Source organism: Festucalex cinctus, chromosome 7 (genome assembly GCF_051991245.1).
Source record: "Festucalex cinctus isolate MCC-2025b chromosome 7, RoL_Fcin_1.0, whole genome shotgun sequence".
In the NCBI taxonomy this organism is placed as follows: domain Eukaryota; kingdom Metazoa; phylum Chordata; class Actinopteri; order Syngnathiformes; family Syngnathidae; genus Festucalex; species Festucalex cinctus.
The window spans coordinates 18487591-18503512 of record NC_135417.1 but is presented as its reverse complement, the minus strand read 5'-3'; the positions used below and the strand labels follow the sequence as shown (position 1 = coordinate 18503512).

General features: G+C 39.4%; 3 protein-coding genes across 6 annotated transcripts in view; 1 reads left to right on the top strand and 2 right to left on the bottom strand.

Moving 5' to 3' along the window:
- Positions 1-1172: 1172 nt before the first annotated feature.
- On the top strand, positions 1173-5738 carry rbm42 (RNA binding motif protein 42). 2 transcript variants are annotated; one of them, XM_077526267.1, is made up of 11 exons: positions 1173-1485; positions 1801-1858; positions 1947-2082; positions 2244-2307; positions 2382-2456; positions 2547-2869; positions 4311-4448; positions 4594-4726; positions 4806-4903; positions 5313-5409; positions 5524-5738. In XM_077526267.1, exons 2-11 carry the CDS (start codon positions 1803-1805, stop codon positions 5634-5636), a joined length of 1233 nt encoding a protein of 410 aa, XP_077382393.1. In that variant the 5' UTR covers positions 1173-1485; positions 1801-1802; the 3' UTR covers positions 5637-5738. The 2 variants fall into 2 exon arrangements, with proteins under 2 accessions (XP_077382393.1, XP_077382394.1); XM_077526268.1 differs by having other exon boundaries at positions 1181-1257.
- On the bottom strand, positions 5728-12835 carry ppox (protoporphyrinogen oxidase). Of its 2 annotated transcripts, none has more exons than XM_077526266.1 (13): positions 12714-12835; positions 12078-12164; positions 11856-11990; positions 11467-11582; positions 10378-10510; positions 10066-10210; positions 8686-8879; positions 8384-8444; positions 7990-8108; positions 6750-6863; positions 6440-6589; positions 6271-6313; positions 5728-6188 (listed from the first exon to the last, which is right to left on the bottom strand). In XM_077526266.1, the coding sequence occupies exons 2-13, from the start codon at positions 12159-12161 to the stop codon at positions 6052-6054; spliced, it is 1431 nt and encodes a 476-aa protein (XP_077382392.1). In that variant the 5' UTR covers positions 12162-12164; positions 12714-12835; the 3' UTR covers positions 5728-6051. The 2 variants fall into 2 exon arrangements, with proteins under 2 accessions (XP_077382392.1, XP_077382391.1); XM_077526265.1 differs by having other exon boundaries at positions 12592-12770.
- Positions 12836-13337: 502 nt separating this feature from the next.
- The window catches only part of dyrk1b (dual-specificity tyrosine-(Y)-phosphorylation regulated kinase 1B), a 66313-nt gene continuing 63728 nt past the window's right edge, over positions 13338-15922 (bottom strand). For both annotated transcript variants that reach the window (XM_077526047.1, XM_077526046.1), the window contains exon 13: positions 13338-14947. In XM_077526047.1, the coding sequence (XP_077382173.1) occupies positions 14432-14947 (516 nt within the window). In that variant the 3' untranslated portion in view covers positions 13338-14431. The remainder of the gene's footprint in view (positions 14948-15922) is intronic.

Sequence of the window (15922 nt, the reverse complement as noted above, 5' to 3'; positions counted from 1 at the left end):
AGTTATCTTTGTGTTTTAAGCAAAACAATAAGAAATCATGGAGAATGGAGTTGGGGAAAAAATAAGAGAGCTTTTTTTTGTGCCCATTTTCTGACATCATACTGCAAACTTGCGACTAAAACTCTGAGAATGCAGTCATTGCCTATTGATAGTCGAGAATATGTCAGAAATGTTTCACAAATGACCGCTTGTAAGTTTGACGATATCTGTGATGCTAATTGACACAACTTGAACATGTCCCGATAGTCAAATTATTTTCAATCTTAGGGGCACCACCATTTTTGTCCATGTCTCTTTCATGATTTTTATTTTATTTTATTTTATTTTATTTTATTTATTATTATTATTATTATTATTATTATTATTATTATTATTATTATTATTATTATTATTATTATTATTATTATATATATTTTTTTTAGTAAAACTGTTGAACCACAACTCAAATGTCTCCTTTTCATTTATTTTTTGTAACGTTTTTTTACTACGTTATTCTTTCTTTCTTTCTTTCTTTCTTTCTTTCTTTCTTTCTTTCTTTCTTTCTTTCTTTCTTTCTTTCTTTCTTTCTTTCTTTCTTTCTTTCATTTTTTCCAAGTGTGTACTTAGCGTTTGTGGAATTTAGGATATTGATGTGATGGATTATTACAAAACACAGTTTTCGGACGCCACGCTGTCGCCATCTCCTGGCCAGTATGAGAAATGCTCGCGGTGACAACTTTCAATCCAAGACAAAAATTCGGGCCGTTTTTCGATTTGTGTCTCTTCCTGCTATATCTTATTTTCGTTTCTGAAATAAAAATGGAAAATTAAACTGTTATTGGCCTTTTCCTTACCTGTCCCAGACAGGTCAAAGTCAAACAGTCAAACGAGAAAACCAAGCTGTATTTTAATGTTGGTGTTTCTATTTTAAAACGAAAATCTAATAGCGAGTCGTTTTTCTATTTTAATATCCGTTTCCAAACCTAATATCCAATGGCCAAAAGAGACACCGATCCAGCGGGTCCGTGCGCAGATTACCCAAGTATTGAAAAAACACTCTCGTTGAGATTAAATTCACAAATATACAAAAATAACCACCAAATAATAATTCAGATTCAAAATTAGTGATAGGAATGAAAAATAATAAATCCTGTACATTTTAACTCCGTTACACATACTCCGGTCCACTAAGGGGCACCAGAGTAACAAGGAAACGGCGGAGTTGCAACCTGGAGGCTCGTGCTAATCTGGTGGCGAATGTGTTGAAACAGTTTTCTGGTTCGTGGTTTTATTTTCTCATAATCATGACTAGCTGCACTTCTCGTGAACTTTTAAAGAAGTACCATACATGTTAACAAGCGAGTTATTCAGCTCGAGCGTTACCATAATTCTATGATAACAAGGGCGCTAACTACCCACCGCTAGCATTTTATGTGCTAGCTAAAGTCTAGCGTCGACAAGACGACATTCTATTTCACTTGGAAAGCATCACTATTGCAAATCGAGGTAAGTGAAAATCAAATGATAATTTCATAATTTCAGTTGTGAGAATTAATGGCGTTCACCTGTTAAATAAAGCTTTGGTTAATAATAATGTGTTTGTTTGTTTGTTTGTGTTTTTGTAAATTAATATGACAACATTTGGTGTAAAGAAGCCACCATGTGATGTCCGAATCTCTGCGATAAACTTGAGCCCCAAATAGAACGCAGACAAAACGTTTAACCTTGTGATGCCAAATGGACGTCGATGGTTATCATATAATTTCGAAGTAGATATGAATTTACCGACGTCTCTGCAAATGTTTTTTTTATGTGTCCTAGCAATGGCGTTAAAATCAGGAGAGGAACGTCTGAAGGAGATGGAGGCGGAGATGGCTCTGTGAGTACCGATCACTGGATTTCCAGCTTTACAAACACATTACAAGGTATCCAATTCCAGTGCAAACCTGACCTGTTTCTTGTTCTAGGTTTGAGCAAGAGGTACTTGGTGGTTCTGTGCCACTATCAGGAAACCCACCTGTCATTGAGGCTGTACCTGTAGCTTTGGCTGTTACAGCGCTACCTGTAGTCCGACCAATTATTGGCACCAACACCTATCGACAGGTTTGTATCTTTTCACTAGTTAAGAACTAATACTATTTTTTTTGTGATTTCAATGGTAATGCTGTAAGGCAACTTGCAGTCAAATGCCAACCAAATAAGCAAGTCTGGTAAATTTCCCCCAAGTGATACCTGTTCTCTCAACTTTTTTTCCCCTTTCCCAGGTCCAGCAAACACTCGAGGCCAGAGGGTCTTTTGTTGGCCCACCACCAACCTTTGTTGGACCAGGTAAATGTAATTCAGACCCGAATATGTGCCATATTCCAAACTGACTCCACGTCTACTGTATGATGTGTTTGCAGCAGTCCCTCCGGTACGTGCCCCTCCTCCTCCAATGATGAGACCAGCCTTCGTTCCTCATATTTTACAGAGACCTGGTCAGGTTAACCCACAAAAAAACAACTCATTTCCACTATTTGAATGAAATCATCAGATCCTATTTGTACATCCATGCTGTGTTGTCGCAGGCGGTCCGAGACTCCACATCATACGCGGGCCACCTGTAGCCCCGCCTATGCCGCGGCCTCCCCCGCCCCCTCCCATGATAATCCCGCCTACCATGCCGGGTCAAACGCCTCAAGGTGTTTCTTCACCCGTGCAGCACATCGCTTCCGCACCTCCCGTCAGTGACGTGATGTCCATGACGTCCTCGCCGCCCACCAGAACCTCCATGTCGACTTCCGGCAAGCCGCCTACAGTCTTCCAAGCGGCGCCCACCGTTTACTCTGCCCCGCCCGTCACCGTTGCGCCCCGGAAAATTGACATTAAGGCTCAGCGGCAAGCTCGAATGGTACAGTGACTTTTAACTCATTCACTCCCAGCTATTTTCACTGAAGCAACCCCCTTCGCTCCCGGTTGTTTTACGTCATAGTGGCATGTTTGATAGATGATGCACACCTCTTATTTTTTCATTTTAGATTTTTTCTTTCAACAAATATTCGCAATTTAGCTCAATAGCTTGCAGCTTATGTGGCCTATTAAGCCCAAATCGATGCTGCATCGTAGTGGCATGTCTGATCGATGATACACACCTCTTATTTTTTCATTTTAGACCTCCACTTATTTTTATACTCCCAGCCATTTTCACTGAAGCGACCCCCCCCCCCTTCGCTCCCGGTCGTTTTACTGGATTTTGACTGATTTTGCAAGGCCCACAGAATATTGTGTTCTATTACTATAAAAAAATGGAACCTACTTTTAAAAAAAAAGGATTAGTCTCTTCTTTCATCGGGAAAGAAAAAGTATATTTGTATCTGTTTAGCATTAGAATATAGCTAAGTTTCATCATTATTTAAAAATCTGCTTAGACTTGTGGGTAAACAGCTTGTCATCATGGGCCTGGTTGATTTCTCATACTATGCTGCCGCCTACTGGCCGTTTTTGCAATTAGTACCTTTTTTTTTATTTTATTTTTTTATCACCCATTCTCTGCAGTTGAGAGGCTGCATCAAAGCCTTCTATATGCTCTAGCTTAAAAAACAATGCATCAAAAACAAAAAAACCAAACATATAAATACGTCTTTGGGACACATAAAACATTTAAAATAGAACGTATTTCTACATTTTTGGAAACAAATGAGTTTTTTGTTTTTTTAACTTATATTTATTCACATTTTCTATTGCTTTTCACTATATTACTGATATAGAGGGATGTAACGATATCCAAAAATCATGATACGGTACCACGATATGAAGGTCACGATACGATTATTATCACTATATTGTGGGGGAGTTGGGGATATTTAAAAAAGATCACAATATTGTTAAAAAAAAAAAGAGCTCATACTAAAACAAGCACAATATTGTGCTTTTGTACTAAAAGCAATACATATAAACCACCTACAATCTCGAATAACAATATTGAGGCACTTGCTAATGCAATCACACATTGAGCACTTCAGAAGCGAATTGAAAATTAAATTGCACTAATAAACTAGCCACTAGAGGGTGCTAGAACTTCACAAATGGAAATCAGCCTGACTTTTTAACAGATGTGCTCTTTTTAAATATTGTGAACATGACGACAATATTGTGGCAGTTTTAATATCACGATATTGCCCTTATCGTTACATCCCTAATGATAAATGCGCTGAAATGTGGAGCAGAAGCTTGACAGCAGCAAAAAAAAAAAAAAAAAAAAAAAAGTACAATTTACTGGTCACACGCGCTAGTGAATAGAAAATTTATCACGTCGGCGCTCCGTATGCTAAAACTGTCTATTGTGGCGTCAGGAGGAGTTGGCGGCTCGGGTTGCCGAGCAACAGGCCGCCGTGGCGGCGGCGGGACTGCTGGAAAAGAAGGAGAGCGACGACAGCGGCGCCGTCATTGGACCCACCAGCATGCCCGAGCGTGAGCCCGCGCGCGCCGAGGTACGCGCGCAGTCTCATCTGACTTTTGCTACAAGAAAACGCCACACAAGTCAAATGAATACAGTAAAAAACAAACATTGAGTTCAACAGGATGTAAGTGTGCCACATAAAAGAATAATTGCCTTTTTTTATTTCTTCATCATAGATTGTGTTGAAACCTGTGGAAACTTTCTCGGAAGACAAAAAGGGCAAACCCAAGTCGGAGAAGGTAAAGAAGTGTATCCGAACGGCAGCGGGGACGTCCTGGGAGGACGCCAGCCTGTTGGAGTGGGAATCGGGTAACGCCACTTGCGTTATGACAACATATAGGATGAAGCGACGTTTGTTTCGTCTCACCTTTTTCTTCCTCCCTTATAGATGACTTCCGTATCTTCTGTGGGGATCTTGGGAATGAGGTCAATGACGACATACTGGCCAGAGCCTTCAGCAGATATCCGTCGTTCCTCAAAGCTAAGGTGGGTTTGCTGTCATGCTCGCGCACAAATGTTTTTTTTTCCAGGGTTGATGTTTGTACACATTTACAATGCACACATTGAGTGAAAAATAATTGGGTGTTCAATTTTTTTTCTTTCCAATCCACACAGGGTCAAAATTATATGTATGCCTTAATATTTTTTGAAAGTCAAATCAAACATTCAGTAATATAACATTAAATGGAAAAATTGTATAATCCTTTTGATTTTCTTAGGTTCATTCATTGTAAAAACCCACTATATATAATGTGTAAAAAAAATAAATAAAATTGTCTGCTGATACATAGGGCCCACTGTACTCTATTGATTAAAAACTGCCTATGTATGCAATTTTCACAATCCCTTTTGATAACTTGATGTTGAGGAATGTCGTTTGACTTCTCAATCTCAGGTGGTGAGAGACAAGCGCACAGGAAAAACAAAAGGCTACGGCTTCGTCAGCTTCAAAGATCCAAATGATTATGTGCGAGCCATGAGGGAAATGAACGGTCAGCATTTTTGCTTGTCAACGTGACAGCAACATTTGTTATATAACACATAAAACTCCAAATTGTCAGTGTCTTGTTTGATTGAAAAAATGTTGTGTATTCCTCTCAATGCAGGGAAGTATGTTGGCAGCCGTCCCATCAAACTGAGAAAAAGCATGTGGAGGGACCGTAACATGGAGGTTGTACGAAAAAAACAGAGAGAGAAGAAAAAGCTGGGCCTTCGATAAATAGCCGCGCACGCAGCATTTGGCTTCTCTCAGCAAATGGACTTAGATGGATTTTCTGATTTCCCCTTCTCCTTTTAAATAAAGTCAAATCTTCATGATAAACTTGTCTTCACTTTATTCTCAACCCATTTCACTTTTTTTTTTCTCAACACAATTTCATACAAGTTGTACATTCATTACTGTTTATTACAAGCACCGATCAGAAATTGCGTTTATACAATTCTTGCTCAAGGCGTTAAGGCAGAAGCCTTCACTTAGTAGTCCTTTTTCTTTAAACAGAACTAAAAGAAGACATCATTTTTGCAAAATTCTCATGCAAATGTGCCATTGATATACAACACATTTACCTTAACAACAGTGTTGTACTCTAAAATAAATAAAAATGTCACTGTTCTCTGTATAATACATATGCCCATTAAACTCCATTTCCCAACAACTCCTCTACTGCTGTCCTTGCACTAAAGATGACATCATTGACGGCCACGCCATCATAGGAAGAGCCAGTCAGAGAAAGTGAAAGGTTGTTGTTCTTTATGAAACTTCGCATGTGCTCTGAAATGCGAGAAGACAACACATCCAAATGAAAATACAACATGGCAAAGTGTGGCGTAATCCCAAGTGACTTCCTACGTACCAACTCTGCGAAAGTGCCCCTCGTAATACTGAGGTATACAATCCTGATGGGAGACATACATGAATGTGCAATTGAACTATTATATTGCCCAAATATTGGAAGAAATACAACTGTCTATGACTATGAGGCACTCTCAAGTCAAGACAACACTGCAGAGCACTTCTCATACCTTATGGAGGGCAACCCAACTCCAGCTGGGCGCCGAGGTGACTCCCAAGTGACAGCGCACCGCCTCGGTGGCTCGCTCTAAAAGTCGCTCCTCTGTTACTGCATCTGGGGAACCAAACTCTTCTTGGAACCAAGCGCCCCCCATCATCACCTAGACAACGGCCATGGCCACAAAGTCAAACTCAAAAGGAGAACGTGTAAAAACAGCTGCTGTACATTTTCTCTTACATTCTGCTATCCATGTTTATTAAAAAAGAAAAAGAAAAAAGATCTTGTGTTGTATTGAGATTGTGTGGTTGACCAGCAATTACCGTCAGCCTCGTTGTTGCTCCTTCAGATCTGTTATGTTGAGGGAAGGGGACCGAGTCGTAGACCACACCCAATAAACCTTGATCCTCTGATGACGGGACCAGGTGTCCAAATCCCTGACAAGACACAAACACACACTTGCCACTTACTGAATGTGTGCATGTGTGTTTGTGTGTCTTAAAGTTGAAAGTCAACCTTGAACATTTCTTGACAATAATATATGTGTCCTCACTAGCCTAAACATGACATTCTGATTAATATTACATTTGTGGATTATGAGTTATGCAGCGGGCGGCACGGTGCACGAGTGTTTAGCACGTCCGCCTCCCAGTTCTGAGGACTCGGGTTCGAGTCCAGGCTCCGGCCTTCCTGGGTGGGGTTTGCATGTTCTCCCCGTGCCTGCGTGGGTCTTCTCCGGGTACTCCGATCTCCTCCCACATTCCCGACATGCACGGCAGGTTAATTGGGTGCTCCGAATTGTCCCTAGGTGTGCTTGTGTGCGTGGATGGTTGTTCGTCTCTCTGTGCCCTGCGATTGGCTGGCAACCAGTCCAGGGTGTCCCCCGCTTACTGCCCAGAGCCAGCTGAGATAGGCGCCAGCACCCCCCGCAACCCTTGTGAGGAATAAGCGGTCAAGAAAATGGATGGATGGATGGAGTTATGCAGCAAAATCCAGCCGTTTTTATCAATATGAGAAGGCGGCTATTTTGACACTTGCTTTTGACTGAAAATGACATCACAATTGGTCAGGGCTCAGGAAACGACGACTCACAGTTCACCTGTTTTATGAAGCTGAGCTGTGATTGGTCATTGCCTAATCCCTGAGCAACTGTGATGTCATTTTCACCCAACAGCAAGTGGCAAAATGGCCGCCTTTGGGCTCCAGGTGGAGGAGTGCAATCGTCACTCGCCTTCAGTGCCGGTTGGCGTGTTCGCTCCTTTGCCTGGGTTACCATGTGTGGCTTACATGATGTAAGCTTGTGTGAGTGAGTGAGTGAGTGAGTGAGTGAGTGATTTCAAAATAAAAATACATAAATAAATAAATAAAATAAATAAATAAATAAATAAAAATGGCTGCCTTCTAATATTGATAAAAACGTGGATTTTGCTGCTTAACTCATATTCCACTAAACACAATATTAACAAAAATACTATATTTAGACTAGTGGGGCTGCATGGAACATATTATCGTCAAGAAATTTGGAGGGGAGGGGGTTGACTTCCACTTTAATGGTGTACTCACTGTGACAGGAAGTACCGCCCCCTCATACTGCAGATTTACGACAGCAACAGTGACACAGGAGATGTCCTGCAGCTTCTGGATGAGAGGTTGACAGGAGGACGGCAGGACAGACGAAAGCACTGATTGCAACAAAAATGTCACATATTAAAAAAATAAATAAATAAAACTATAAAAGACCCTTTACTAGTCTCATTATCTATTTGAATGCATCTCCCTAGGATTCTGGTCCATTTACATGTGGGGAGGTCTGTTTGGGAAGTGCTGTGTTGTCTTTCAAAACATTTTTGTTATTCTGTATCAGCTTCCCCCCCCCCCCCTCTCCAGTTTTTAGTTACTTTTTAAACAGTAACATTTGTGGTTGTGAATGCTGGGGCTTCATAAAGCACTGACTGACCTTTGGCAGGCAAAGCAGAGACGATGTGGTCAGCTTTTACCATCCCGTCCTCCAAATGGATCTGAACACAAACACAGTTAGACCACACAGTGTCAAAAGTGTGCTGCGGTCTGATGAGTCCACGTTTCAAACTGTTTTCAGAAATCATGGCCATCGTGTCCGAAGAGGAAAGGCACATATTGTGAATTTGTAGAAAAACAATAGTTTTTCAGTTTGAACATCGGAATTGGAGTTTATACATGATCCTAAAATCCTAAAAGGATAAAAAAAAAAAAAAAAATCAAGTGTTTTTCTTCCCTCACCATCCAACCTGTAGCTGAAGGACTGATTAGTTGTACCGGCGCCTTTCGGTGTAACTGCACCCTCTTACTCTTTTGGAGAAAGTCAGTGATGGATTCTGGGAGTTGCTCTAGCCCCCTTCTGAGGGACCACTGAGCCCACGACTCTTTGGTAGCTCTCTGGCTCAGAGGACCAGCAGGAACCACGAGGGAGGGGCCTGAAAGTTTATGCAAGGGGTCAGCAACTTTTACTGTCAAAAGGGCCATTTTAGGACAAATAACAACAACAAAAAAACTGTCTGGAGCTGCAGAACCTTTGAACATTGTGATGAACAAAACATTCATCCATCCATCCATTTTCTTAGCCACTTTTCCTCACAAGGGTCGCGGGGGGTGCTGGAGCCTATCCCAGCTACATTTTTTTATGCCTTTTTTTGCTATCCATTTTCTGACATTTTTGGCAATTTTGTGGATATTTTATTGTAGTTTGGGGGATTTCTTGTTTTGTTTTTGGACATTTTATGGTTAATTTGTGTACATTTTCTTTTCTGCCTTTTTAAAAAATATTTTCAAGACTTTTTTTCTGTACATTATTTGGTAGTTTTCTGCTCTTTTTGGATATTTTATGGTCACTTCTTGGACATTTTTAGGTATTTTAAAAAACTTTTCACCTACCTTTTATCTCTTTTTTTCTGACAACTTACAAATTTGGACTATAATTTTCTTGAATATTTAATTATTCATTTTTTAAAAATGAATTATTTAATTTAATAATAATAATAATAATAATGTATTCAATAATATAATTTATTTATTTGATAAACTGTTCAACAATTTTTAGATCTAAATAATTCATTCATTCAAAGAATATTTTTTTAAAAATAAAAAATAAAATGAGTATGTAAAAAAAATAATTTCTACATTTTTTTGTAATTATATGGTAGTTTTCTGCTCTTTTTTGCTATTTTATGGTCACATTTTTAGGTATTTCAAATAAATTTTCACCTACCTTTCATCTCTTTTTTTCTGACAACTTACAAATTTGGACTATGACATTTATTTTTAAATATTTAATTATTCATTTTTAAAAATTAATTATTTAATACAATAATAATAATAATAATAATACTAATAATAGTAATTTATTTAATAATAAATAATAATAATAATAATATAATTTAGTTGATAAACTGTTAAACAATTTTTAAATCTAAATCATGAATTCATTCAAAGAATATTTTATAAAAAATAAAATAAAATAAATATGTAAAAAGCATTAATTTCTATATATTTTTTTTTTTTTTTTTTTTTAAAGAAATCCACAGGGAACAAAAGGAGCGGGGCTAAAGCGGTTTATGCCAATTTCCTGCAAATGTGCAAGGGATATGAAAGTGGGACAATTACCAGAGCCCAGCAACATGCCGAGCGTCAGGGAACCACTGTGCTGCTCTGCGTTGTAGAGGACAGGAAAAGAAGAACGCACGCTCAATTTCCGGCAATCTCCTGCAAACACTCCTCGACATAAACTGTCCACAGCAATGTCTGCAAGCTAGCATCACACATACACACAACAAAGAAAAAAAAAAAAGCTACAAACAAATTGTCATAGTGTCGAGTGGTTACTGTGTACTAGTGGCTCTGTGAGAAGACACTGTGGTTGATACATCAGCTCTGTGTGACACTGTTTGAGTCTTAATGATTTCCCTTTATCCTCACCTCTTTTCCAAGCCTTCGAGACACAAACGAATGGACGGATTCGTCCTCGTCTTTGCTTTTCTTGACAAATATTTCTGTGGCGATGCTGAACAGCAGGGGACGCGAGAAAGGCGGGACTGTCCGCAGAAGGCCACTGAAAAAAAAACAGCAAGACATGAAAGTGGAATTTATATGAGGCATATTTGTTGCTGAGATGTTGTATTACCGCACAAGCCTATTTATATTCATGTATTATTATTATTATTATATAAATTAAATACATTATATATAAGAAAATCATCAACAGTGATATGCACGGAGGCCACAAGAGGGCAATCATGAGTTGTACAAGTTATTAAGAGTGTAACGTTGAAAGAAACGTTTAAATTATCTTAGGTTATTATTATTATTTTTTTATATTACACCTATCAAACCTGACATTTGTACAGGGGTGTGTAGACTTTATATCCACTGTGTATGTACATAGACAAGTAAATCAGATACAGAATAGTGTTACGTTCTTCTGAGGTTGGATCCCAAAAACGTAGACACAAATAAGATTTTAACTCTTTATTCGCATAAAATCGAGAGACGTGGAACAAACTTGACTAGACAAGAAACAAATGAGAATGCATCGAGAATCACGAGACGCCAAGCCCCCTTGGGCTGTGGAGATGCACAGAGGATCCGAGGTAATAATCCGACAAAATACACATTTCTCAGACATCTTATATAGGCAGTGAATTGTTCTGATTGGTTGTGGCTAGACATGTGGGTAACAGTACTGACATGGAATTATCTGGTTGGCTGTTGCCCAGATAGAGATTAAAGATTCTTGACATCACATAGCTCCTGACATCACATAGCGTTTCACCAGTTGAAACAAGATGCTGTTACATCAGTTCAAAACAGACACTTGACCGCACGGTCATGACCCAAACATTACCCTTGCATGACCCTCGTCATGACAAATAGGCATTTAATCTGGGGGGAAAAAATAGGCAGTATAATTTGCTAAACTTTTAAGAAATACGATTGGACTTGATTTGAATGAGATGCATTTGACTGTATGTCTACATATATGAATCTTTGTTGTAAGCAGTCTTTTACCTTATTCCTGAAGGCATCCGATGAAGTTGTTTGTTGACATACAAATATCTGTTCTTGGATGCATCATGACTGTAGGTGACAGGCAGAATCTCCCCTGAAAGACCCAGGTCCTCCACCTATACAAACACATACTAATTTTGAATAACTGACTGTCTGAATGTGTAATTTTTCTCCAATGTCACTTCACAATCCACCTCTGTGTTGTACTTCATCTGTTAATAGTACAGCTTTCAAAATACTGAAACGACCAATACCAGTGGAACCATCATTCACAGTCACGTTTGATTCTCTTCAATGCACTTTACTTATAGTGTAGAAGGCCAGGGGGGGGAAAAATAAAAAGAAAATTTAAAAAACAACAACTCATAACTAACTACTTATAGTCTTACCATATTAAGGGTATTTCGTCCCACTGCCCCAGCAGGTCGAATCCCTCTGGGTCCATGTTCAAAAACTCCTCCATCAGACCTCCTGGTGGACCACAGCCAACCTCCAAAACGACTACTGGACTCAAGTAAAATCACCTTGGGAAGAAAATACACATACACTGTCAATGGTTGAAGAAAGTCTACAAAATGAGAAGCAATCCAGGAATAGGATTTGTGCGCTACCTTAGTAACCTGTGGGCTTTTGCAAAGGTAGTAAGATGCTGCCAACCCCCCGATGCCACCTCCGAGGACCGCTACAGTCCTCATTGACTTAACATCACAAATGAGAACAATAGCAACATATTAAGACAGAGTATCTTGTAACATGGTTATCTATGGAAGGGTGCGACGTGCCTGTTGATAATGATATGAAACAGTTGGGTTTATCAGACACAGCCGCATGTGAACAACCGGGCATGAGTTTACAGACAAAGTAAAACCTGCAGAAAATGCATTAAATGCATTACAACATTAGCTTTTCTAATAATCCGTGCTGAAATTTGACTGATCTTTCGGGATTTGGTGAAGGTTTTTTAGTTGTGAAGAAACGCAACTTGTTTTAGTCGACAGTACAAGTTGTTATGTAAAGGGTGTAAAATATATTACCAGGTAAATGAATGTTAAAAGTAGACTGCGAGACAATAAATTAAAAGATATAAACTGGTAAGCGGTACAGAAAATGGGTGAATAAAGTCACCTGTCAGGCGATTAGCTTGTTCCGGACCGCACACAAACACTTCATGGCGTTAGCTCGACAAAGTACCAAAAAATAAATAAATACATAAAACTAAAACTTGCGCGGACTTTCATAAGAGTTACCTTTTATTTCTGTTCGGCCACAATCAGTCCGCGGTCTGCGCATGTGCGTCTGTGATTGTCAAACGAGTGCCTTCATTCTTCCTCGTTTTCATTTATGTTGTACCGTAACAATCATTAAATGTTCGCGCCACCCAATGGCGGACAGTAATAACTACAACAATAATCCAAACTATAAACTTACGATTTCCTGGAAAAACAAGAAAATGTACACGTTCTGTATAGCTGTTGTAACTAATAAATACCTTACCTATGTTATAATGTAATTTGTGCATATGCATAAATCTAATAACGCCATTTTTATCTAGGCCTCCGTGAGGTCCCTCATGGACAGCGTCCTATTCTCCAATCGCAGTTCAGAGCCACATCATTTTATAGCTCAAGTGCGCAGTGAGATGTACATTTGCCTTGCATATTTACTCTATTACTCCTCCCGATTTATGGGCATAATTGTAGACGTGCAGACAAGCTTTGTATTGATAGATGTTGCATGGTCATGGATCAGGTTAGTAGGAATAAAAGCGGAGAGCTGATGTTTGTTTGACTTTGGTGTGCAAAAGTATACTCTTTATTCTTATTATATATCCAACTTTATTTTGCCCCAAACCCTCCCCACCACCCAGCCCCCACAACCGGTGACATTCCCATGTCACCAGTTACTGTCACTGTTACAATAGCCAATCAGAGTTCACCTGCAGAAAGAAGGCAACCAAACAAAGAAGAGCAGAAAAAAGGGTTACTTTCAGTTTGTTTTTTTCTTGTTAAATAGTAATAAATACATTGAGATGCAGTGGTTCTTACTTTATCCTTTTCTCTTAAGCAGAAGGGTTAAAAAGTTTTTATTTTAACTTTCTGTTTCTATTCTTTTTATTTCTTTATTGATCTGTGTTGGATCTTTAGCAGCAATCCGGACCAGTTGTCATGGTGATTAGCAGCACAGAGAGGAGGAGCTGTCTGGAGAAGAAACAACAGGAGGAGGAGGAGGAGAGGAAGACGAGAGGATGAGGCGAAGATCCCTGTGAGTGCCAGGAAGGCTTCAGTGTCCTGTCACCTTCTCTTCCCTCCACCTGCCTCTCTCCCTCTCTATACACCCGTCACAACCGGGCCGAGAGTGACAGAGGGAGGACAAAAACAAACAAACAAACAAACAAGAAAAAAAAATAACACACAGGAGAGAAAATCCAAGAGTCCTGAATCACACAAGTTGACGTCTCTCCTGTTGAAAAGAGGTGCATATGTGTGTGTCTATGACCGCTCCTCCAAACGCTGTAAATGAGAACATACTAATGTTGTAATTTGTAAACATGAAAAGTGTGCTCTCCTTCCACTTTCTGGCTCCGAATGGAGTGAAATAGCAAAGCAAGGGCCCTCTATATCCTCTTCATCCTCCTCCTCCTCTCCAGGCTCAAACAACCAATAACACACAACTCCTCAAACCACAGGAAAAAAAAATAAATCAAATAATATTAAACAACAATAATAATATTAACAAAAACAAACTTGTCACAATCATTCCTTTTCAAATGACAGTCGCAACAAAAGATAAAAAGTAAAACAGGATAAAAAGGAGAGTTTTCCCAGCATCCTCCTCCTCTCATGCAGTACAGACTGTCTCCTTCAGCACAAAGTTAATGTCTTTGTCTCTGAACTCTGGCTGTATGTATGTAGTTGTCGTAGTTGTAGTTAAAATTGTATGGCTTTAGGGCATGGTTCAGGTTTTATCAAGAGTTGGCTGGCCCCTCGTCTGAGTCCGGCCTCCCTCTGCCCCCTGCAGCGGGGTTATTGTTGTTGGAGGCAGGGTAGTAGTCCTCAGGGGGCGGGGCTTGCGGCCCAGGGGCGGTGGGGGCCGTCCGAGTCCGGAAGGCAGACAGTCCGATTGGCAGAGCGAGTGGTAGGGAGGCGGAGCCGAACTGAGACGCCTCCATGGAAGACACCGCCCCCAGGTGGTGCAGCCCTAGGGACACGCCCACATCCATGCTGTCACTCATCTGGGGCGAGGATCCCTGCTGGCCTCCCCCGCCGCCGATGCCCGTCTGTCCGCCTTGTCGTAGGCCACGCCCGCCGTTGCCGTGGTGGGAGTAGGTTGGGTGGGGGTGATGGGGCTGGTCCAGGAAGTGGCGCTGGTGTTGTTGGGAGGCAGCCGGCTTGTGGAGCAGCAACTGGGTGTATGCTGGGTCCTGACCCCCACCTCCACCATCACTGCCTGGCCACATCCTCATCTGCTGCTGGGATGGAGCCTGACGGGTGTAAAAACAACGGTGAGACACAAACGCAGCCAAAAGACAAAACATCCAGATAATTTGTAGATATGCAGGTTTTTTATGATTCAGAAAACCATGAATTGATTTGAATATCTTTCCCCCCATACTTTCATCCGAAAATATTTTTATTTTTTTGTATCTTACTGCGTTTTTTAAATTTATGGCTCACATGAATTTTAAAGTACATTCTTACATTTATGAAAGACCAGACATATGGCACTTTAAGACGATTCATAATATTTTTAATTTAAAATCTTTTAAATTTATATTTACATCATTTACAATTACTGAATTAGAACTATGAAAATATTTATCTCATCCTCGTGTTAACACTTAAGTGATAACGTGTTACTTTCATTAATAAATTAAATAATTTAACCAGTTACTGCCCCTGCAAAAAATAATTTGTAATTTAATGTGTATGGCTTTTTATCATGTTCTTGATATTTAAGAACTAATGTTCCATAATTAATCAATATCAGATTGAAGTAAAGAGAATAGAATTGAAAAAATAAATAAATAAATCGAATCAAACTGAACTTTTGTGAATCAAAATTGAATCGATTGAGGAAATTAGAATTGATACCCAGCACTAAAAAATACTCATTAGAATAAATAAACCTGCCTTTAAGTCTTATAACAGTAACCACAAAAAATTGAGCTACTTTAGAATTCCCTTTAAACAGGTATTTAAACTTGAAATAAAGCACTTAAGAATACAATACAGCTCTGAAATCGCTAAAAAAAAAAAGAACAGTATTTAGGTAAATAAAAACAGCAATTTTCCCCTCCATTAAAAATAATCTATTTCATTCATTCATTATCTGAGCCACTTTTTAAAAATACAACATACAATATTTTGTATACAACAAACTTGTACCATGTTAAGTTTAAATGAATAAAATAACTTAACATTCTTCTTCCATTTGAACTCTTAGGAAGTTAAGTCTG